At 39.0% G+C, this 25,497-nt stretch overlaps 2 protein-coding genes and 1 long non-coding RNA gene across 4 annotated transcripts; 1 reads left to right on the forward strand and 2 right to left on the reverse strand.

Moving 5' to 3' along the window:
• On the reverse strand, positions 1–25,497 carry LOC129411027 (uncharacterized). 2 transcript variants are annotated; one of them, XR_008633103.1, is made up of 5 exons: positions 25,420–25,497; positions 25,166–25,292; positions 24,970–25,071; positions 24,349–24,491; positions 1–133 (listed from the first exon to the last, which is right to left on the reverse strand). It is a non-coding gene; the product is annotated as an uncharacterized LOC129411027 (long non-coding RNA). The 2 variants fall into 2 exon arrangements; XR_008633102.1 differs by having other exon boundaries at positions 25,157–25,292.
• Positions 19,132–20,578, reverse strand: mafbb (v-maf avian musculoaponeurotic fibrosarcoma oncogene homolog Bb). Its single transcript, XM_020935864.2, has one exon. It carries the CDS (start codon positions 20,399–20,401, stop codon positions 19,511–19,513), a length of 891 nt encoding a protein of 296 aa, XP_020791523.1. The 5' UTR covers positions 20,402–20,578; the 3' UTR covers positions 19,132–19,510.
• Positions 22,422–25,406, forward strand: si:dkeyp-97e7.9 (DEP domain-containing mTOR-interacting protein). The gene is made up of 9 exons (XM_020935803.2): positions 22,422–22,573; positions 22,631–22,809; positions 23,071–23,194; positions 23,763–23,941; positions 24,084–24,293; positions 24,366–24,500; positions 24,595–24,665; positions 24,981–25,085; positions 25,176–25,406. Exons 1-9 carry the CDS (start codon positions 22,491–22,493, stop codon positions 25,302–25,304), a joined length of 1,215 nt encoding a protein of 404 aa, XP_020791462.1. The 5' UTR covers positions 22,422–22,490; the 3' UTR covers positions 25,305–25,406.

Here is a 25,497-nt window from a genome sequence, read left to right on the forward strand (position 1 = left end):
ATGATGCGCTTCAGCACAGCGGGCCCAGGCTCGGTCTCCTCTCTCTCTTCTCCACAGCAGCACATTTTGAAGACCGCTGGGTGCAAAGGCAAAACACGCATTCGGGATTGTTCATCACAGGCGTGTAGAGAATCTGCAATTATAGAAAGACACGAGTAAAATAGGCATGTGAGCACAGCAGTAATCAAGAAAAGACTTTTTAATATTATGGCTCATTGTGTCTTGTAATTATACCAGCATATGGATTTTGATGATCAGGAAGCTGATTATCTCCTGAAGACAAATATAGAAAATCTTTTGTGATCAATCATTGCAAATGATTGCATCTAGAGCAAAGATATATGTAACAGAAAGTATAGTTTAAGCAGGCTCTTATGCTTAAATTGTGATCAAATAGTTCAGAGTTTTCATTTCATTAAGAACTTGGACTATTTGCTCAAAGAGGTTTATCAGCCAATCCTGATGTAGTAAAATTTGAAAAATCAATATGAATTTTCCTCAAATATATCTGGTACAAAACTTTGTAAACAAAAAACAAAACGTTTTAAGGATGGTGTAAAGCACCTTGGAGGTCTTGAAAAATGCAATAGAAATATAAGTTATAATTAGAAAATGTGCGTTAATTATTTTTGCTTTTAGTTACAGTGGTTCTACCCATGGACTTGTGAATTGTAACATAATAATGTATGTACAGTGTCATAAAAATATATAGTAGGTGAGAAGTCTGTGCAGCAAAATGACACATGAGACAACTCTAAAACAGGCCACAGTGCGGAACACTGGCAGTAAACGTCGGCAACAAACAAACTCCTATATTATATTACATTATGTACTTATGTTTTACCATAAAAGAGAGCTTGTTGTTGATAAAATAGTAATAAATTTAAATAATCAAATTTGCCGATGAGTTACTTTGTACATGTTTATAAATGCAGTCTTGGCACTTATGTGGTGTGTCTTTAATTTGGAGAGGATGACCCTGGCTAAAAGACAACAGTGATAATAAAATGTGCTTATGGAGCACTGACTGTTCTGGATGAGTGCTGTCACAATGATGCGTGTTTGCTGTGCCACCTTGGCCCTGTTTGTCTCCATCACGGAGCACAATGGATGTCACAGCAGCGAGCATAGAGCGTTCTGCCTAGGGCCACCACACACTGATAATGAACGCTGGGCCCGTTGGAAAATGCAGCGTGTGGTCAGGGCCTGAGTCACACAGTGACATGTGCGGATGTTCACTTTGCACAACATTCAGACAGTTCCAGCACAAGAGCTGTACTGCTGATGCCAGCTCTAACGCAGGTGGGAGATATGGTGGACTTGGGTTTAATGCTAAGATACATGTCAGAACTTGGGTTTACGCTGTACGGGCTGTAGCCTTGGCTCTATATTTAGACGAGTACAGCTGCCCCGTAACACCCAACCTTAACGCAAGACATTCAGTGGAGATTTATGGCAGTGGGCCATGAGAAACAGCTGTAGTGTCTTGCCACTTGCTCAGTCCAAGGAGTGCAGCCTGAGGTCTTGGAGGTATTATATTTATTTTGTTTACAGCAGCTGACACAGTCACTCCTGATAGCAGACACACTTATCAGTGTGTGGGACTGCTGAACATCTCCACCACAAGTCTGGAGTGTCCGGTGCTCAGGTCCTGAGTCAACCACCAGAAACAAACAAGTCCAACCGCACTGTCCTGGTACACGTCACAGAGTAAAGTTACTGTGCACAATAACATCAACCGCTAAACTGTACCTCACTAGATAAACATGCAAAATGTACTTTCAGTAATGCTTTATGTTATATTCATAACATATTTTATTAGAGTAAGATTACACTCATGAACACACAGATCAGACTATATTGTGCTCAAAAGTTATACTGTATAGTGTTTCACTTAATTTCTACACAGCCATCTGTAAAACATAAAAATGAATGAGTTTACTATGATAATTGCACCCATCTGTGTTTTATTGTTACTTAAAACCTTATCTGTACTTACTGATAATAGATGATGTATTTCCTACACTTGTGGTTAAATACTAACTGCATGCTGGTGCCTTGTACTTATGTAATATAAATAATGTAAATGTGTAATCTACCTTAAGTTGATCTTATCACAGTCAGTTAGCAAGCCACATTATTCAGAAGGACATGTTATCAGGGTCTGACCTGTATTAGCCCTCTCCACCATCTACTCACACACAATGATGTTACATTAACTCTGGTGTCTATTTCAGCGGCTAGCGCTCTATCCATTTATTGATGCATGTCTTCCATTGATCCACGCATTGATTTGCCATGCAATCCATTACCCATGTGTCTGTTTCAGCGAGCTTTTAAATGATTCGTCAGATTGAGCTATTAAGAAGAGCAGTGTTGAAGTCCAAAGGTTAGTGATACATCTAGAAACACACAGGTCTCCCTTAAGGGCTTCTGTGTGGCGATTAAAGACCTTGTGTTGAACAAAATACAATTCTGTAAACACTGATCTAACCCTTTCTCTAAATGGACTATACAAGACTGTTAGTATAAAACTGGTATAGAGAAATGTCTATGAGAGAAGGACAAGCTGCTCTTTCTATCACATGTTTGAATTTTGTATTGGTCAAGATTGTTTAAAGAGCCTATATTGCACGATTTTTTGATCTACATTATAATGTTGTTTCCTCATTACAAATATACCTGGAGTTGTGTTTGATTAATACATGTTTAACACACAAACATATGCATATTTTGGAGTTCTCTCTAACTGAAAACAATGTTTTCCACCTTGTGATGTCACGTGGTAATACAGTATGTGCTCCGCTGTGTTTTAAACTCCATACACCTTCACTAGAATAATTTGGATAATTACCACCCTGAAATTGCCAGTTAATCTATACTGAAGTAAAGATATAAAGTAGCTGCTAATATGCAAACTACCACTACATAAGATCACAGAGTGGAACAGAGCATTTTGAGATTTGGAGTTGCAGACAGACTAATAAACCAATATTACTCAAACATGTGTAAATGAATCAAAACACAACTCTGGGTACATTTTTGATGCGGTAACAACAGTTATATCTTATATATTATAATTATAACATGGTCTAAAGCTCATAAGAATCCATTTTGTGTAATATAGGACATTGTTTCCCAAAGACTGAGTCACAACCCTCAGGTGGGTCGCAAGAGATTATTTTTGGGTCGCCTTGTCACGATCTGCAGGTACGTCTGCAATTTACAGTTCTGCCTATGCGCCTGATATGCGAGCTGCACTCTCCTCCTGCACCCCGGACTGGAACACGCAACAAAAACACAAACAGGCTCACTTATCTCATTAGAATTGTTGAAATGTTAAGACATGTTTTGTATAACTTCTGATCTTTTTGTACTTATTTTATTGACTATTTTATACCTTTTATTGCTGGTTCAATTACTAAATTTCATTGTTTAAAACTTGAGTAATACTGTTTAGAGAGACATGATCACTCAGCCAACAATAAAATATCTTCATTAATGTTCAATAATGGTCAAATCCACCTTAATTTTGTGATTTATGAATAATGTCTGTTGACTTACGTCGTGAAGGTTTGTGACTTTTAAAATAGGAGTCCCTAAAAAAAGTTTGGGAAACACTGATATAGAACCATTAAGAAACATGAATAATGTTTACTCTTTGTACTGTTAGCTATTTGAAAAATGATGCCTGCTAAATGATGATCACACTCTCTCAGCAAAACAGTATTGGATTCATTACTTTGTCCATATTACTGTTTCTCAAACAGGGGTACACGTCTTGATAATACTCTAATGGTACACTCTTTAGGCCTTTTTTCACATTCACTATTAATGTTTTTTTTCTCTTTTGTCATTATTAAGAACTACTTTGGAAATGGTTTAGTCCTACTGCTTTACATTTGGTGCATGGTTCTCAAAAATCTAACTATTAGCAAAATATTTTACCACTCACACCTGAACTAATAAACTATATGGTAGTTAGTGTGAAAGGTTTTCAGACTATTGGTCCACATCATATTAATCTATGACACCCATAGATCAATGTGTTGTATTTTTAAAATGAAATACTGATCTAAAACAACTTCATAAAAGTCATATGGATAGCCACAGATCATGCTATTTATCGAGCATTGGATTTTTAAAATTTTTACCAAAATGGCTACATGACACTGCTGAATCCTACATATATCACTGATTATGAAGAGAACAAAGACAGCAGTGGGTGTATACCTGTGGCATTGACAAACTGGGGTTGATCGAGCAATGACACCTTGATTGCAGGATTACTCAAAACACGCATGAATCACTCTTAATACAGCTTCTACAATACAACTACAAGAGTGGGTAATGAAAAGGAAATACAAATTAAAAATGATTAAAAGCCCTAAAAATAGATTTTGCACAAATGTCTCCTTTAGTTACATACATTAGGGTTTTTGTTGCCCATTATCTTGTCTTACTGTATAGAAAATAATTAATATTTCTAGATACTCACTTAGCATTTGATATTCAATCAATGCTTGTTGAAAAAAAAAAATTCCTTTTAGTTTGAACTTCTTAACCGTCCTTCACAGACAATCTTTCACAGCTGAATTAACCTGCTCTGTCATCAACCTAAAACAGGGTAGTTTTTTGTTGTTTACCACAGCAACAAACTTTACAAAACTGATTTCATAGAAATAAAAAAATGATTCTAAATAATCATAGTCATATTTTAAATTTCACAGCCTCTCACATTTTCATTTCCATATAGAAACAAAAAAAAACAACAAAAAAAAAAAAAAAAAAAAAAAAGAGACCCAACAAACACGTGGAAAACCAAGGCACACAAGGACTGGAGATTGAGATGCGAGATGGATTCATATATATTCATGAATTCGCTGGGAAAAGTCAAACGGAAGCAGTATGATAATCTGGCAGTAATTGCATTTTTCCCTCTCCCTGACTGTTTTTGGCAGAGCTCAGAGCCACATAGGGAGACATACGACAGCCCCATGTGCATGTGAAGGGGAGGAGGGGGGTGTCACTGCAGTGGGGAACAGTAGATACACCCTGACCCTGCACTTAACGCAAGTCAATCTACTCCGGGGTCAAGTGGTGGTTATGCCAAAAGCGGGCAATTCATGGGTAACAGGAAGGCTATCATTAGTTTAGGGTGGCTCAATTATATGTTTAATTAAGCTGGACGGACATCAGATAATTGAACTATTGACTAGATGCTTTGTGGCTCATTTGTCTTCATGTGGAGCCGTAACCACCACCTCAGCCTTTTGCCACTAACACCCTTGTGTAATTACGTTTGTATATTTTGTGTGGAAATCTGAAGATATATGTTCTCCTGATAGAAGAAACATAAAAACCAACCTGGAAACCATTTTTAAAAGCAACAGGACAATACATATAAATTACAAACTGTTCATTAGGTTAATTAGGTGATACTAAAATATTACTACATTTCACCTGCTCTCATCCCCTTAGATTTGTTCTGATAAATGAATAATCATGACAATGTGCTCCAATGGAAAAGTCACTATGGAGTCACATGGCAGTTTTTATACATGCCCATAAATTATATGAATGTTTAACTCACTTCCATCTACATTGCACTTTCGTGTAAAGTTGTAAACTGGATCAGGTATTTTTACAGTTTTGATTATTAGCCACTATTATGTCATAGCAGTGTGAAGAAGTGCAGTGAGGCAAAGGATATCAGATCATTATTTTCCTTGTGCCTTGTTTCTGTCTATCTTCTTGCTACTTTTATATCAGATTTTAACCAACAAAATGTGCAAATATCTCGTACCAGAACTCCTCATCACAAGGAATAATTTTAGGTGTATAAGAATAAGCAAAAATATTGGCCTGACACTGCACCTCTATAGACAGCAAATCTGCGGGTGAATTCAGATATTCAGCAGACACAAAGATGTGCACACCATGTTTCTTAAAACAGTCTGTGCTGACATGAGTGGACATAAACATTACACTGGCCCTGGTCCAACTGGGCCTTTTTAACAAAAGCTGTGCCACTATGAGCCTGCACATGCATATAGTAGACTACACACAATCTTGACGCGCTACTCCTTCTGAAAGCATATGTTTTTTTAAATGTGATTATGGCTTTTAAGAAACAGTACTGCACAATCCCTTATGTTACAATCAATATGTTAGGAATGCAGTACTTTTTTGATTTACACCCAATGGCATACAAAGTCACTAAACACAAACTCTATATTTTGCAGAATAGTGAGGACAAGTTGTATTTGCTCCTGAAAATGATCTTCCTTGGCCTCTCTCTCATACTGTAACTGTACCCCTGAAAATTATGCAAACCGACCACATCCAAAGAAGCATATTTGAAACTCCCAAGATTTTTTTATTCCAATTCATGGCAGTTTACTGGATACATGTCAGCAGCAGCGGTGGGGAAAGTGCTGACAGTGCGGGCCGTCCTGTCCAGCCGCTCACTGCCTCTGTGTGAACTTGGATTTAGCTCAAGGGTATAGCCGCCCTGCTAATATGATGTAGCCGCGAGAAGGAAACAAATTGGCCTGACGTCTCATACACTGCCTTGTCTTGATTGCGTGATGGCTTCTGCTGCTAATGTGTTTGGATGGGCAGACCTGCGCACGTACGGCATGGTGGATGTATCAGAGAGTGAGGTAGAGGAGTAGGAGGTGGGGGGTGAGAGATGAAGGGGGCTTGGGGGAAGGGCCCCGGTCTGCAAGATCAGCACAAGTGGAATTGCATTGATTCAGTTAACTGCAGAGTTGGAGCGTGATGTGGAATTCTGTTTATTGAGGGTGGAGTTAACACCAGGGTTTTTATATGCGTCATTTTCATACAGATACTTGCTCCATCTTGATGCGATTTGTATAGTTTCCCATACATTTGAGGGTGTGTGTCTCTAATCAATACAACAGTAGGAAATGAACAGTGAATGAAAACTTTTATTTGATAGGAGTCCATGTAACGATTAATGTAATGTAATGTTTTATTTTTGTAGTAACATAAAAGGTACATAAAACTATAGAAAAAATACTCTACTCTACAGAAGATGTACTTCAAATTAAAGTCTTTGTCTAACAATACTATTATAAAACAAGATTGCCTTTTGTAAAGATTTTAATTGCAAGCTATTCATATTTTATCATCTTAAATTACAGTATGATTTTGTACTTTATTTTGTGTTTGTAATTCCACCACAAACCAGATCTTTTCCATTCAACATGAACAGGTATCGGTACTAAAAACAAAAGTTACATTCATAGGACAGAAATGAACCTTTCCTGGATAGCTTTAGAATGATCATGAGCTATATCAGGACAGGTGTAAGAGCATATAGACAGGAACAGTTTTTTTCCAAACCTTTTTTCTGGGGACCCATATTTTAAGTCACAAACCTTTGTGACCCAAGTCAGTCATTACTGAACATTAATGAAGATATTTTATTGTTGACTGAGTGATCATGTCTCTGTGAACAATTAGTATTACTCAAGTTTTAAACAATGAAAAACAGTAACTGAACCAGCAATAAAAGGGATCCATAAGTCGTCTATTTGGACATTAAATGTAGCCCTGTATACAGCAGACCTACATGCAGATCGTGATAATGCGACTCAAAAACAATCTCTTGCAACCCACCTGAGGGTCACATCCCAGTCTTTGGAATGGACTAGACAATACAATATAATAAGTTATAAATGTAACCCTCTGTAACAGCATCACAATACAGAAGGTAATTACCACACCAGGAGCAACTGCAGTAATGATGGTTGAAGACAATTTTGACTTTATGTGCCTTATACGGTTGTTAGACCTCCTGTTTTCCAAGGCTTTTATGCATTTAGCTTCAACATAAACCTGTCCCGATCTTGCGCATCCAACGCTCAACATGTTGACCAGTAAATCTCTCTAACATGTCTATTTTTGTAAAATCATTAAACCAAAACAAGCAAGTAATTTGTATTTATACTTAAGTAATATATCTTGTGTGATATGTAAGTTCAGTTACATTAAAGGAGTACTATCTAACATTTCTGGTGGGGGCTCATCTTCACTGAGATGTTTCTGCTTTGCCTGGCTTGTAGTAAAGTGTTAAATGTATTTATGTTGGATTTATTAAATTACAGGTGTTTTTACAACTAATTATATACATTGTGAACAACAGGGTCACCTCTTCTGATATGACCTGCAACTTCTCCTGCAGGACAGAAGTTTAATGTCATACTGCGGAAAATTTAGTTCCATTGTTCTCCATGGAGACCAGACTAGAAAGTTACGTACTGCATCTTTAAAGGAGAACAATAATATTGGCCACTAAACCAGCCAAAACCAATATAAACCTGCACAAATCTTAAAAGAATATACATATAATAATAATAATATAATTGCTCAATAAATAAATAAATAAAATACATCTGCTCATTTGTGCAGCACTGATTACCATATATTTTAAAGAAAATCATGGAAATTTACAGTTCCTTTTCCAGACTCCTTCACTGCTCGTTTCCGTGTAGCTGTGGGGAGTTTGGCTCAGAGGGTTTATCATGGCTGCCTCATATTCCCCCCCTTAGTTTGTCATTTTGCTGATCCAGTCGCTTTTTCATATTTCAGTATTCTTATCATCCACTGGCAGTAAGATGATCCATTTCACTTATTTCTTAGAAGAAGTGTGACTGTACCCTAAGTCAATATCTACACAATGAATTCAGCAAACGGAGGGGGTCGGCCGAGGAGGGGGCAGCTAGTTAGCCGGTGCAGGCGGAGGAGGTGATGGTGGAACTGGTGTAGCTCGGGACACTTTTTTAACTGGAGTCAGCAAGGGTAAAATGTCAAGTATTTCTTATAGAGGCAGCTCCATAGGATTCCATTCAAAAGCTTTAATCTTAATTGAGAGCATCGCACATTGATATTCCATAGGCCTGTTTGCCCTTCGCCTCTCAGTTACTTTCATTTAGAGGACAGCCGTACCGCACCAGAGCATAGGGATTGCTTTGTCAGACAGCCAGGAGGCCAAAGGCAAGGTCATACTCTCTTTGTGATGGTGAAGAGGAGGCAGCGGGTGCTTTGATGCTGTCATGGATTTAGGGGAGTCCTCCCAAAGTAACATTCGGAGTATGTGCTTAAGTATGCAAGTATGCAGGAGATGAGCTGGATAATATGATTTCATTTTAAGTCTTCAGTGGACTAGAAATGTGGGTTTGCCAAAAGGATAACAAGAAGATATATTTGTAATTTTCTGCTAAAAATACTGTAATTGATCACAGTTTTATAAACAAACATGGTGTACAGCTCTTTTTTATTTTGCTAAAAAAAAATAAGCATAGTGAAGCAAATTTTCGATGTAATACATCGAGTGGTTGGAGTACTACTTTACATGCTAAAGGTTTCCATTATAAGCTGCACTGAGTTAAAATATGAGCAATGTATTGTTATATTAATATTGTCAGAAAGTCTGTCAGAATTTCTTTTTAGAATTCAGCTTCACTTCATTTTTCAACTTTTCTTTGCAAACTGACTGTTGTAAAATTACAATCACACCAAACAAAGTAATAATTAGAAAAAAACACTAACCCCTGTAATATGCACTGTAATTACTGCTTCACTAGGATCACTTTACCAGTAGCTGTCCTCATCTTGTGTGTTCAGGAGATTATCTGACATGATAGTTTGACTGTCACTACTGAGTCTTTTACAGCCCACAATGGCCACCCTAATCCTTAAACAAAGGATTAGAAGAGTGCGATAAGACCATGATGAAGTGAAGAGGGGTGAGGAATGGGGTGAGGAGGGGTGAGGGATCGGGAAACTGTAGTCGTGTATGTGGGAAGACTGGTCGTGCCACCTTTCCACCAGCCATGAGAATGAACCACCAGATCCACGCCCATGATCGAGCGTTTGGTGCTGAGTTGGCTGCCCCTATCCCCGGAGCTGAGGACAACTCAAGCCTCCACTTCCCAGGCTGCTCCTGCTGACACAGGTACATGGGGAGATGGCACAGGAGATATGTACGTGTATGGCAGTGCAGCCCTGAGGCATCAAACTATTGGTGTTTGCCTGACAGTTCTAAGGGGACAAGAGTCATTTGCAATGGTAATAAGACATGGTCTGGGCCAGGTTTAGTTCTGGATTTAGTCCCAATTTAATGGTATGTGTGCAGGTAGGAATGCACCTTTAGTTTGTGCTATTGTCTGTGGCAGGCTTAGGTTTGTCCTTTGGCTTCATATTTACATGGGCTCATATCTGTTAATGCATAGTTTCATTTTTAATAAATAAAGTCTGACAAAGAGCTTCATCAAATCAACTGGGCTGATCACTTATGGCAAAAACAAGATTACATGATTAAATCATTGATGAAGACACAATATGAGAAACTACAGTTAGGGTAAACGTATACTTTATTGTCCTCTGATAAATTTGTCCACTGCATTTGACCCATCCTTTAATGCCGCTGGTTTGGTCAGGACCATAGCTGAAGGATTTTACCTACTGTGCATGTTTAGGACTGATGGGGGCCAAAGTGACCACCAGATACAAGGAGAAACAAACTCTGCACAGAAAGGCGTGGGTGGCTCAGGAGTCAAACCCAGAACCATTTAAAAATTTTATATATAATGTACCATTCATTTTGATTGGTGAACTACAAAACTTGACTAATATAATACATTCTTTATGACCTATCATTTCCTCGACGAATTACATTACACGTAACTACCACCACTTTCCACAATATTTCTCACACGGGAGTCTATTTGTCACACTTCTGTCATTAACTCACTTTCAACTGCTACAATATTTTGAAATCACTTAGAGATAACACTTGACTCTTTGCTTCTTCTGAAACAGACACATGGGATTAGTTCTTCAAAGAATGGTTTGTCTGTTGATGTGACTGTGAAGAGCATGTTTGCAGAGGACAGCAGCACCTTCAGAGTCAGGTAAACAGACTGATAACAGGAGATGCTCTGGTTTCAAACACTACAAGTTTGTGAGGCCACTGCTGCTGAACTAATGTCCTGGATTGGTATATAAGCTATATTTTTCTTCTCAAATGAAAATGTGATTTTATATATAAAGACATTGTTTTGGTTTAGATAGTAAGAGTAGGCCAAGCAACAAAAGCCACCGAACTACTTGACGCTATATTGAGAAAGGTCTTAAAGGGCGGCTCATTTTATCAGGGATCAATGAATCAATATAATTGATTTGTGGTGATAACGATAAGTTATAGCTGAATGTGGGAGTACAATAAAACAACATTTTCAAAAGCCCAATGCTATTTAGAATAGGGTATATAGAGAGTCATCTTAAATATAAGATCCACAAAAACAGGGGCTGCAAAATGCACAATAGAAACAAATTGCAATTTGAGCTGCCACAATTGTCATATTGCAACGACTGAAATGATATAGATGACAAAATGCCCCCTGTGAAGAACAAAATACAATTTAATAGAAACATCTTGTTGCACCTATAGTTTTGACCTCTATTAAGGTTTTCAGGACTGTCTAAAATGAAATGCAGAGTTACTATTTTATCTGCATCTGGAATGTAAGTTATAAAATCTATTGCCATTTCACAAAATTTACCTTGCATCCATTTTAAGTGTCTTAAACTGCTTATAACTGTGCTATTTCAGGATGATGAGGACATTGCTCAAAAGACATGCACGCTTTATTCCATACAATTTCTATTAAGTTAGCAGTTTCACATAGTTGGCTAAAATTAAAATGTATTGCTCAATGAGCCTGGTCCAATAAGTCAAATAGGTTGTCAACTTTATTTAAGGCAGTGTATAGCTGAAGTCATTAGTGTGGAAAGAGGATGCGAATGCGGGTCTACACATGATTCAAAGCTGTTCCTCTGCTCTGTGATTTAAATATAGCTCTGGTCACCATTACTGCTGTCACTCACACTGCACTGACCTTCTGACCTCTCCTTCTGAAAACCGGCTAGAAGTGGACATAGTGCGACACATTGTCACTTGAGAGGGAGGGCTGATGGCATTGATGTTGGACGAACTGGGCAAGAAGTGAATTCATGCATTTAAAAGTCCTGATGAATGTGAAGCTATCGTCATTTGTCAAGTTCAGCAAAATGGTGGTTAAACTCAAAGAATACTATTAAATCATATAAAATAAAAAAATTTTAAAAAAGAAACTGAGATTTTATGGTTTAATATAAAACCTACTCCAAATATACAAAACATATCACACCAAGACTTGAACAAAATAAAATGAATACATATTTTTTTGTATTAAATATAAGTATAGTATTGTATAAGAGTAAACATAGTATAAGAGAGGATGATATTTATAAGTACTGCAATATTGAGAGCAGAAGTGGGATGAGGTCACTTAAAGGGCCTACCCATGTATTTGAGCAAAATGTGTCTTGGCCCAGTACAGATACTTTTTATAAGGAGCTCTTAAGGTCAAAATAAATCCAATATCTGTGCATCTAATAATACAATGAGGAATAAGAATGGATCATTGCAAATCATGCAGTCATAAAACTGATTCGTTCTGTTTTTTACATTTTACGATAAATCAGGAATAGAGCATTTAATGAAAAGAAGAGAACTTTAATGCAAGCTAAACAATTGAAAAGCTGGTTTCATTTCAGGCAGTTCAGATAATAATATCATACAACAGGGAATCAAAATAGTACTGCAAAGTTATTGATGTATGTACAGGGGTCATTAGTTAGATCAGGTCAGACAAACTGATATTAATGTCCTATTCTTCTATTCCTATTCATGTTTTGTAGAGTTTCTTTTTAATGCTAATAAAGGTTCTGAGCTGTATATTTTATTGTCTATAAGCAGACAAAATGTTTGAATGGAGATGGCAGGAGGTTCCCACAACAAAGAGGCAGTTGAACAATTTGAACACCTGATGCACAGCAGGTCAGTGTGTTGGTTTACAGCTCTCTCAGTATTGACAGCACTGACAGACGAGGCCCCGTGCTACTACTGGACACTTCACTTTCCCTTACTTAGAGCAGGCAAAACAACACCACAAGCTGCAAGGCTCTGTTTACAACGTGCCACAGAGAGAGAGGAGAGGGTCAAGTGCTCTACACGAAACCAAGATGATCTTTTTAAGTTTGGCAGTTAACAAAGTTTTACTACTGGGAATTGCAGGTTAAATTTCCAGTGAACGATCAGGAGAATCATGAATTTTTAACCTATTATTTGGGGCATTTTAACCACTGGAAACATAGATATACAGAGAGAGTGGGTTATAAAATTACTTATATTATATTATAAACTGTCTAAGTTCCCTTCTGTTACTGGACATTTCTGTTTTTGTTCTCTTGAATCTCAGAACAAAGTACTTCCTATATTTGTGCCACAGAAGGACACAAAAACAAGTTGGAGGTTACTTCAGCATAAAGACTTATATCCCCTTTAAATAGATAGAATCCTTCTAGACATGATTAACCAATCAAAAGGCTCTTTCATGCTCAAACCACCAGTTTACTGTTGGCTGTTCAACAAAGTTCAACAACACACTAAAAAAGTCTAAATATGACATTGCTATTAAAAGCTTTAAGAAAACATGGTTTGAGTGAAGCACAAAGCTTCAGATCAAAATAAAGACACTAGGGAGATGTAAAGATGACACATTAGTGGGAGATGGACACACCCAATTCCAAGGAGAGCTGTGAGACTTCAACAGAACGCATGACACCATAGCGCGACACCATAGTACCATTAATGCTCATGTCAGCGCCACCCGCAGCCAACGTACAAAGCCACAACAACTGCAGTGTCACATTTCAAATTCCCCTTTTTCGCCTAAACTATTTTGTCCTCCTCCTGGGTGAGATCTAGGTGCAATGTCTGAAAAATTGTGTCAAACTGGTAAAATTTTTCATTCTAAAACACACACAATGCCTTATTCATTATATGTATTTAAGACAGTTTTTTATAGCCTAATATTACTGTGTTATAATCAATCAATTGGAAATAGTTGCCTGAGAAAGTATTTTTCAAGCACTAACTGTGCTTGAGTTAACAAATGACAATAACAAGTTGGTGAGTTTATCAATGATGCAAGTTCATTGTAGTTGAAATCTAAGTGCACATGGCATTGGCATACACATTTTAACAAAAACATTCATATTTTTCCATTTCAAATCAATTCTAAAAATGTGCAAAGCAAACTGATTAAGAACAAAGAGAGTGAATGTTACATAATTTCCATATTAGACCCAAAGAACAAAATGTACACTCGGAACATCAAAGAATGTCAATAACATTCTAGTCGCACTTTTCCTCATTTCCCCACTTCTTCCCAAAATCCAGTGTGCAGCTACTTTTCCTGGATGCCGCTTTGTGATATTCCAGAGACTCAGATGCTTCCCTATGGACCAGACCTGTTTCCAAGTCACCAGGAGCTGACCTATGATGGGCTGCCTTTGCCAATAGTAACTGAGGGCCATATTACCTGGCCTGTAAAAAGCTGTACTATGGGGATCTGCAGCGGGGGAGGAAGTGGGATGGAGGGGGCAGAGCCTTGGTTCACCCCTCTCTGGCTCGTGTTTCCACAGTGCACTAATAGACGCCTGTCATCGTTATAGACAGAAACAGGAGGGCGCCTGCCAGCTGCATGACCCCCCATAAAACACAACAGGAAATCCTAGCAGCCAATGAAAGGATAGACTCTTCACTTTACCTTTTAGTCGATTAGTCGATTACAGAGTCACTACAGACATCTACACAGGCTACTTACAAACACTTGATCAGATTCACTCATCATTTGTTTGTATCCTTTCAGAAACGTTCATTGTTAAATATTTCTTTCTGATCATTATCTCTTACAGGTGATCCTGTCAATGTACAGGTTTTGAATGGTGTGGGAAACAGAGCACTCAGAGAAAAAATACTCAGACACAGGAAGAACATGCAAACACCACAGAGGCTCTACGCGCTCTGGGAATCAAATCTGTGACCTTTCTGACAAAAGGTCAGTGGAGTAAATGTAGCGTCACCATTGCACCAATAAGGCGATGTGTGAATGTGCAGATCAGGGTGAAAAAATGCATAGCACACTCGGTTGGCCGATGTCCAAATACTATTTTACTAACAAAATAACGTTTCGGCAAAAAAAGCCCTCATCAGATATTTTTCTTGTCTTGGACCACAACACACAAAGGGATGTGTGAATGTGCAAACACAATGTCAACAGTTAGGATAGTTAAGTATACAAACCTCCTGTCTTGTCTATAAAAGCCTTCCAAAAATGATTCAGTAGTCTTCATATAAGTCTACAGAACACACAAAAAATTCAAATGCATAAGCAATGGTCTGGAGCTACAGGAATTTTGAAAAGCATGTAAAAAAGTGTCCATTTGCAGAGGTCTCAGAAGAATAAATAACACAATGGTAGTACATGTTTGGATATAATCATAATAGTCTTATTACTTTACTTTATTTCAAAATAAGATACTATATACTTTAAGCAATACCAATATGATAAAGTGTCTCATATAATCTGTTGGTAAATCAGTGCTTATAAAACAATTAGTCCCAGTTCATTCACTTGTGTTGTGTTTGCTGTTAAGTGACGTGTAAGGTATATCATCTTTAAAGGTTCAGCCCGTGTTTTATAGAGTTTCTGTCACGCAGGAAGAAGCCTGTGTAATTATTACATTCAGTAGTAGCCCTGTGCACCACAGCCAAAGTCCAGGTCCTTTAATTTGACAGGACTTTGACACACAACACTCAATGATGTCTACTGAAACGTGACAAACTCTTTATCGGCGGACCTTCCTATCAGAACCCTGGGAGCTCATGCACAAACATGCTGACCACAACGTCCCAGGAAGTGCAGGGTGGGCACCACAGCCAATCAGAGGCCAACACTTGCTTTATTGTCCATGGAGGCTACACATTAATCCACTTTGCAGGATCCTCAGCAGTCCATCATGTGATAACTTTATTCATTACCAGTAGTTTGCCTGTAATTACTGTGGGCCTTTATGATGCAGTGATAAAAACAGTCAAAGATTACTTCACAATAGACCCAGGCTGTACAGAAATTATTTTGAACCTGTCCAGTTCTTCACAAAAACAGGGTTAGTTTCTAAAAGATAAAAGTAAAGAGACATATTGCTACAACTGCTGCACACCTGAGAATTTTAATAAAGAAACTTTGTAAAAGCCCTGTTTTGCAGGGATTGTGTTATAATCCTGACATCAAGTTCTTTATACAGTAAGCTTTTATAACATGTATTCCTTATTGTGTGTCCATGGAGATGAGTGATCAGTGCATGATTCAGAGTGTCACAACCGTGCAGAGCGAGTGGACATCCTGAACGGAAACCACAGCCGTCAAAGCTGCTCTTTCCTGCCACATACACAAGGAACACTCTCACAAGTCACTTGACTGAGCACTCATATGGGAAGTGAAAGAGGAAGGTCCTCGTCCATCCTGTCGTCCATTCCAATCTCTGCTCTGGGCTTCACATGAAGCTGTGCTCACACTAATGCCAATCAGCCTTCAGGGTTGCAAAACAACTAAGAACTGGCTTGGGCTGGAAATGTCCTGTCATTAGAGGTCAAACATCTGACCCAGACACATTTAACAGCAAATGATTACTAATCATTATTTGAAATTGCTCATTAATCGCCTAAACTGGTAAACTGAATTTTTAGCTAAAGTATGAGACCAGTGAATCTACCCTCAGAATGCGTAGTGGTAGTAGTTTAGAGAGTGTGCAGTTGACATTGTTGGACAGTCACAGAGCTGCTGGGGATGCTCCTCAGTCCTCTTGTGTGTGTTCTTTGGTGCTACTGTGTGCAGTCTGGCTCCAGCATTCCTCTAACACAAAGGCATTCCTCCTGTCTCAGACCTGGGCCTGGCCTTCTACATTTACTCCCCAAGTACAGTACACTCTGTATGAAACTAATGTTACTGAACTATGCACCAGATCAAACTATGCACCAGATCTTAGGTAGTCTATACTCAGTTTGTTGGCTTTATTTTCATACTGTTGCATCTTTCCTAAACCATGACTCTTTATAACTTAAAATAAGTTCTATATCATAACACACAATTATAAAAGGATTGTAACCATTTTGTTAAGTATTCTGCTCAATTCTATTGACTTCCGTTTTAAAATGAGATTTAATACTATTTCAAACTATGGTTAATGCATATTCTGTGGAGGTGTATAAAATTAGGTTTCCTTCCCTTATCATCCCAGAGTGACTTTTTCCTCCCTACCGTCTCTTCGCTCGCCCTGTTTGAGAAAGTGCAAGCATGTCTGTTGTAAAGCGATTGGCTGCTCTTTAACTTTCTGTCTTGTTGCGATGCCACAGTCGTGCAGACACCTTTCCCTCCTGCTGACTCAGTAGGCAGCCTGAGGCGTTGTGGGCTTGGGGTGTTGGTGGGAGAGGAGGGGGTGAGAGCGAGGCTCCCACATCAGCCTCAGCAGCCTATCACATGCGATGGAAAAGAGCTGGCTAATCGTTTCTACAATGGCACCCTGCACACTGTGACACACCACCACAAACCGCTCTCTTTACAGCACTTCTCTGTATTCACCGCTGTTGCGTAGGATCACATGTGATGTACGCCAGCAAAGCACATACAGCACTTAGGCTACATGAAGAAAATGCACTAATATGAGGAACACTGGAGTTTACATATCAAATAAAAACACTAAGGAAAAGAAATGTGTGGCCAAAGGACAATTCTCACTGCCTAGTGTCTGGGAGGAATAAAAATATATAAAGAAGTATTTCTCAATAATGTACAGTACACAAATATTTGATAATTTGATAACAGTGAGTGCAGCCTTTAAACAAAGCACCAATCTAGTGATTCCCAGATTGTGACAAACTAATTTGTGGAATTATATTACTTTGAATAATGATCTTGCATGCAATATGTATGATAAAGATACTGCTATTCCAAAACACAACACATCGGAATAAAAGCACATTGAAAATATGGCAGGAGGTTTGGTCTGTAATATAAGTTCTGTCCAGTGGTCATCTGGACAGTGACAGTCCCTTTACACATGTCCTGTGATGTCATGGACACAGAGGGGGGTCATACAATCAGGGGTCACACATGAAAATAGGGGCTAAAGGCCATTAACAAAGCCACCTGCTTAGCTGCACAGTTGGAAAGTGAATGTTGAGAAAGTGCCCTGAGACTGTCACATGTTCTGTCCGTCACAGATCAAGGGCTCCTCAGGAACTTTTTGCAAGCATAAGACTTGTGTTTAGATGGAAAATATAGAAAATTATATTCAATTTCCCTTTTATTCACTAAAAACAGAATGGGCCCAATATTTGAGCACGTATGTGTACTTGTGTTTTTGTGAAGAAACACACAAAAACTATGGTACTGTTGCATGTTGTTATTACAACATAAGTTACTGCGTATTAAGGATGCAGCTTAGAGAAGCCCACGTGTGAACGTCCAGAGGGTCTGGAGTGGCGGCTGGAGCTCCTTCCTCTCTGGATGTTGTTGATGTGAGTGAGGAAAACATGAGTGGGGAAGACTGATTTCCACAGCACTTTATCTGCCTGTGCCAGTAAGCCCCAAGCCTCGGCTGCAGGCCCCACAGGAAACAGCACTCCACAGGGTCAAAGGTTAGATGGGGAAAGAAAGCCCAATCCTTGTTATAATTTGAACTACAAATTATTTAGGTTATGACTTTTCAAATATTACATATCCTCACATTAAATACATGTAAGTCAAGTAGGCATAAGAATTTGGAACAATAAAATTAGCTACTTTAGCCCTAATAATTTAATTTGCATTTACTCAGAATATTTGATGCAACCTGATTTGCTCACAATGGTATTGTCAATTAGGACTACTACGCTTTACGGATATGTAACCAGCTAGTTTAGGCACATCCATCCTCTCCCTCTGTAAGGAGCTACGTTTGTATAAGAACTTAGCCTAATTGCAAGGTAATATATAGACCTACTTCTTGTGTGTGTGCACCTGTCGAGGGACTGCAGATGGAAAGGAGCAGCTAAATCTGGTACAGATAACTTTTCTTTTGTAAGATTAATTCATTTGTACATGGTCGCAGACAAATAACGAATAAACCAAATTTAACTAATCCCAAAAGTAGTAATGTTGATGAGACATGTTTTGAAAAAGTCACTTCAGGTTTATTGATCCTAAAGAAAATTTAAAACACAGAGGGTGAAAAAAAGAAAAAAAAAAACAAAAAACATTTTTTATAATTATGATAAAAAAATACACATAAAATGCTTCATCTGTCCAGCAGAAATAACTTCTTAAAGTAATGGTATATTTTAGCAATGTTCTTTGGCAACAGAAACACAATAAAACAATGAAAAAAGCTGAATCACTGGTGGGCAGTAACTGAGGATTAAAGGGAATATTCTCTGATTCAAGTATCTGTCAGACAAAATACACTGGCTATGGCTGTATAAACCGGCACACATGGCCCGCATGCATGTCCTCTGTCCACTCTATTGAGTCTGTCACAGAACCCACGGGCCTCACATGAGGTACTCGGGGGACGACGGGCTGTCACTTGTAGAGCCCGTCTCATGGAAGCAGTTGGCCCCGGACAGTTTCTCACACTTGAGTTTGTATGCGTCCCGCTCACGGACTAGTCTGTTGAGCTCGTGCTTGAGGTGCTCCACTTGTGACACGAGACTACTCTTCTCATGCTCCAGAATATGCTTCTGCTGTACACGTTTATAGCGGCAGGACTGCGCGTAGCCGCGGTTCTTCAGGGTTCTGCGCTTCTGTTTGAGCCGCATCACCTCGTCTTTACTCAGGCCCCGGAGCAAACGGTTGAGTTCGCGCACGGACATGGACACGAGCTGCTCATCGGAGAAGTGCATGTCTGCGTTGGAGCGCCGGTCGTGTCGACTGTGTGGCTGCTGCGGGACGTGATGCGCTCCCAGGACTTGCTCCGGAGACTGGGGGGACGCGCTGCGGAGATCGTCCTTCAGATAGGGCTCGTGGCAGTGGCTCTGCAGGTCCGGGTAGTGCACTGGCTCGCCCATGTGACCGTAGCTCTCGTACTCTGGCTGGAATGGTGGCTGCTGTGGATGTGCATGAGGGCCCTGCTGTGCCGTGGCTCCAATCAGTGCCTCCACAGCGTCCTCGGGCGTCAAGCCAAATGCCTGCGGGTACATCTGCTGTGGGTATGCGCTGCCATGCATCCAGAACTGTTCACCAGTCGCGTGTCCTCGTGGCTCGTTCAGCTGAAGATTCGGAGATGAAGGAACAGAGTTGCAAGGTGATGTACCGGGTGTCGAGGACACAGAGTCTGGTCTTTGGAGCTGGTTGCACGGCCCCACGAAGGTTCGGTCCATTCCCTGCATAGTCTCCTTCTTAACGCCAAACTTCACCAAGTCAAAGTCGTTGACAAAATCCATGGAGTTCTTGTGCAGTCCTGGCTGAGCCTCAGTGCTCAAGAACTGGTATTTAACAGTTCATGCACAAAAAGCTTTCTTTAATAAGTCCAAAGTAAGTCTTGCGCGAGGAGAGAGTGCGTGCGTAATTCTGTGCACAGCGTAATCGCTACAGTTGTGCCACGCTCATCACAGAGAAAAGCGCACTGTGCCTAATCTTGAGGAGCGCACTTTCCTCATAAAGGAGCGCGGGAGAAGTCACGCCTCCTGGACTACACCTCCGCGATCTTTACCAATAAGAACGCACACGAGCTGCATTTGCATAGAGTCTGTGAGGAGTGTGTCTATACGGGCTCTTCGTGACCATCATTTGACCAAAGCCTATAAAAGCCCATAATATCTTCAACACCAAGCTTTTACTGTTGACCTTATCTGCCACCAGATCTGTTTTATATTCTTCCACCTCAAGAGCCACCTCTCACACACGAAGCTAAACGTTCATTTAACTCAATTAGGCTATAGCCTACATTTTTGTTCCTTTCAAATGTTCTTCTCTCTTAATTAGTCCAATAATAAGAATTTCAAGGAGACTATAATAAGAGATAAAATAATAGTGTGTATTTAGTGTAGGCTAGTAGAAATTAGTTTTAAGTTAAAGCAGAACTGTGTAAGATTTATGGTGGTGGGGGCACACCACCTGCATGACTGAAAGAGGAAAGTTGGAAAGTTAAAACCAAACTTTATTTTTATGGCATAGAAAGATAAAGCAATCCCATTTCCATGAATAAGAAGCAACCTGTGGAGAGACAAGCCTGCTTACAGTGTGCATGTTTTTTAGTAAATGCTTTCAATAATGATTTCAATAATTACTGCTTTGCTTTAACTAAAAAGCAGATCAAGTTAATAAACGCTCTCCAGTTTAGCAAGTTTTCACCTAATGCACAGCGAAGTCTACATGGGTGTCTATTACAACTTCAACAGTTGAGCTTTTCTAGAAAGACGCCAATACAATCCAGAATTTACTTACTATATCCACAAAGTTCTCACCAAACCTCATCTTATCTACAGCACAAGTTCTCCACAATCACACACCAACTTCCCATGCTCTTCTGACTCTCTTCAGTTACATCGCTCACAGTTGCTCAGAATGACACCCTCACACTCAATATCAGAGGTTAAAGGGAAGCGCCTACCCTGATGTGACCCTTCTTGGTCATTGCAAACACCACACACGGGAAGCTTCATTGACAAGATAGAGAGCCTGAAAACCACTGTCAGCCAAATGTTAGCACGGAAAGCCATTGTTTGAAGCTGGGAAACAAAGAGAAGAACAGTAAGGACAGGCAATGAAATGTATGTCATAAAGGAAGAGTCCAATCAGTGGTAGTACCCAGAGGTTTGGTATACCCTGAAGACATAAAAAATAGTCAAATTATTTGGTATCCTGTGAAGACAGATAAGAATAACAAATCATCACTTTTGTGGCATTTTTCATATAAGATGAGTATGATCTCAGATTTAAATTATTAGGAGTTAGCAGATCATATTGTCTTGGTTTGATGGATAATGAAACTTTAAATTATGTCTGATGTCACAAAATAGCAGAGGATAGTGGATCAACCAATTAAAGTTATAATTGTAAATGCACTAATGACACTGTAATGGAAATACTATATGTAACAATCTAACAAATTATATCCAAATGGGATCTGGTACTGTTCACACAAAAGACAATGTCAAGAGAGAGCTTTAGCGTTAGGGTGAAGACAATGGGCCTGGTGCAATGCTGCCATCTGCTGCACATTCACAGACAAAACAAAATGTTTCAGCAGGGTGAGGAAATGAATAAAACTAATAATTGATAACAAAATAATTACAGTTTTTATTCCCCAGCGATGCAGCAAATCTCTCATAAATCAGAAACAATCAAACAAATTAAATGGTTATTTAGCATAGGAAAGAGCACTTTTCATTAAACACGCTTTCTGTCTTGTCCCTTTTTGTATATACAACATTCTTCCCACATGGTACTTGAGCTGTTGGGTTGTTATGTATACACAATGGTTTAAAATTCGGTGTTAGAACCACTTACTATTTAGTCTAGAAAACAAACATGGAGAGAACAAGTAGTGTTAGAAAAAAAACCTTGGCAAGACAGCATAAGGCAGAAGTTATGATAGCTGGAGAACAACTGAGGTAAGACAAAATCATATTTTTTGAAAGCATATTAATTAATGCAATTTTTTTGCCCAGACTTAAACTTCATGATGAGAAGCTGATCAAGGAGCGACGCTACCACCTGAGAACATACCCAAACTGTTTCGTGGGACAGGAGCTAATAGATTGGTTGTTAAGCCATAAAGAGGCTCCAGACCGGACAACAGCAGTGTGCCTTATGCAACACCTCATGGATCATGACATTGTGCACCACGGTAGGACAAAAACACAAGTGGATGATTATCTGGCTGAAATATCAATCACACAGACAATATAGTTAAATAGTTTTAGTGTTCTCGTAAGCCTTGCACTCAGTTGTTTTAAACATGTGCACTGTGAACTTCCAGTGTTATTGCAATAAGAGCACAGACTGGGGTAAGTGTAGAATCTAGGAATTGATGTAGTGTTTTTGTGCTCCACAATCATAACCATTTGGAATCAGAGCTCACCTATTTTTCCCTCATGTTTTCTTATAGTGTGTGATAAGTATTCAATATTTAAAGATGCAAAACGACTCTATCGATTTCGCAAAGATGATGGTACTTTTCCCTTCAACACTGAAGTGAAAATCTTTATGAGAGGACAGCAACTGTATGAACAGTAAGACTGAAAGTTTCTGAAACTATGAGCATGTGAGCAGAAAGTTGTTTGATGCAGACTAGTCTAATTAATAACTAGAAAAGCACTCAGAGAGCGCAGACCTCCGCCAAGGACTACCCCCATTTTTTATATAAATTGTGATAAAATCAGTCTTCTGGATCAGATCCGGATCAGCCTTTGGAATATGAAAGAGGATCCCATTGTCCATCCCTGAGTCAAATTTCATGGGGTTTGGTCAATAATTAACCGAGATATTGAGAAACAAAATTTTTGGCCCCATTTACCACAATGTTAACTAAAATTTCAAAGTGATCCAGAATCCAGGATTTCTTCCGGATCACCCCAAAATGAAATCAGTTCTTCCTTTTCACATTTCCAACAAATCCTGAAAATTTCATCAAAATTGGTCCATAACTTTTTGAGTTATGTTGCTAACAGACAAACAAACAAACAAACAAACAAACAAACGCTGGCAAAAACATAACCTCCTTGGCGGAGGTAATAAATACAACTTATTCCATAAAGCAGGAATGCATCTAAATCAATGTTTTGGTGTCCATCTCGTCAGGTTGATAGGGGACAAAAACTCAGTCCTTCAGCTAAGAGAGGAGCATGGTGTAGCTTATCAGCGAGCATTTCCTGGATGTCAGCTCATAGACTGGATCATACAGAATGGGGAGGCAGAGAGCCGGCGTCATGGGTTGGAACTCTGCCGGGCATTGCAGGAACATGGCATCATTCAGCATGGTGAGAGCACTGCTTATGCTTATTTCCTCTTTCAGCGTATGCTATCATTGGTAACTAGTTGTGGTTGGTCATTTAAAAGCATTAAGCAATGAAAAAAATATCTGCTCTAAACTGCTCTTTCTTTTATGCATTACCCATCTAGTGTCAAAAAAACATGATTTTTTTGACAGTGGACTTTTTTATCAGTTCTGCATAAATTTTCGTCGGCGTCGCAGACTATCTGAACTATTAAATGACACTGAGCAAAACAATGAAGAAGGAGGAGTGCTGTCTAAAGAAGAAAACCATCAAGACAGCCCATTTCTTGTCTGTAAAAACTCACTTCATGATGAACACAGTGGCTTTCAGTCTGGTACATTACCCTAGTATTGTCTGTATTGAACTGATAAAGCTGTTAAATAACTAACCTGTATTGCAATTACAGTGGGACTTCGTAAGGAAATGAAGTCAGTCAACAGTGGTCGCAGAGGCAGCTTGAACTCTCTTAAGATCCGATCAGATTTTCCTTCTTTCACCCCACTGTCTTCAATCTCTACAGTCCAGTGTAACCCTAAATCAGGCAAGATCTAAGTTTAAGACAAATGTTTAAATATTGACAATTTACATTGTATACTTCCAAGGCATCTAAAACAATACAACTTGCATTACTTTAGTGCTTTCTCGAAATTTCACATGTGAGGAGTTACTGGCACCCGGTGCACCATTCATCAAGAAAGTGTTGACGGTTGGTAGAATGATGAAAGTTTGGAAAAGTGGGACAGTGAAAAATATGTAAATTTGAAGAAAAAATAAATCATACTCAAATCATTATGAATAAAGAATATGTCTGTGAGATAAATTCATTTAAAAAACATATCAATCAAAAATATTGCAAGGCTATATAATATTAAAATTGATAGCTGGACAATAACATCTTCAAATGCTTAGATAACTTTTGTTCCACTTTACGTGAAGTCCCACTTTGGCCAACATTCTATGATGTTAACCACTGCGGAGATCATATGTGATTAATATGAAGACTTTCTCACCATCATTGCAGGTGATTGGAGATGCTCTGGGCTGGGGCTTTGTTGTCAGAGGCACTGCTCCTTGCTATATACAAGCTGTGGACCCAGGAAGTCCAGCTGCAGCTGCAGGGATCAAGGTAAAATACAATTAGTACTGGCCTAACTCATTCTGCCTGTAGAATCTGCTAGTAGGCTATGTAGACCTAACTCTTTTTACTTTTGTTTAGGTTCGCCAGTTTGTGTGCCAGGTTAATGGACAGTTTGTGCTGTACATGGACTACAGAACAGTGACTAAGCTCGTAATGACAGGAACTCGCACGGTTGTAGTAGAAGTTATGGAGCCTCTGGAAGAATAGAAAATAACTTGTCCAGTCTGAGAGGAAAATAATAAAAGATAAAATGTGCTTGTTGTTCCTTTTCAAGAACACACACTTAATTATGAACAAATAAAGTTATCATGGAACCACGAACCATTCATGCATAGGCCTACATCACACTCAGGCTTTTCCATACCAGTCCAGTCCTCAACATCTGCAACTTCCGTTTTTT

The sequence above is a fragment of the Boleophthalmus pectinirostris genome, unplaced genomic scaffold, assembly GCF_026225935.1.
Source record: "Boleophthalmus pectinirostris isolate CB_2022bp ecotype Guang Dong unplaced genomic scaffold, ASM2622593v1 HiC_scaffold_3, whole genome shotgun sequence".
NCBI classification, from domain to species: domain Eukaryota; kingdom Metazoa; phylum Chordata; class Actinopteri; order Gobiiformes; family Gobiidae; genus Boleophthalmus; species Boleophthalmus pectinirostris.

Bases quoted from the DNA above. Each gene is read 5' to 3' on its own strand.
- mafbb (XM_020935864.2), bottom strand. From the start codon at position 20,401: ATGGATTTTGTCAACGACTTTGACTTGGTGAAGTTTGGCGTTAAGAAG.
- si:dkeyp-97e7.9 (XM_020935803.2), top strand. From the start codon at position 22,491: ATGGAGAGAACAAGTAGTGTTAGAAAAAAAACCTTGGCAAGACAGCAT. The intron at 24,666-24,980 runs GTTGGTAGAATG...CCATCATTGCAG, and splicing joins TCATCAAGAAAGTGTTGACG to GTGATTGGAGATGCTCTGGG. The intron at 25,086-25,175 runs GTAAAATACAAT...ACTTTTGTTTAG, and splicing joins CTGCAGCTGCAGGGATCAAG to GTTCGCCAGTTTGTGTGCCA.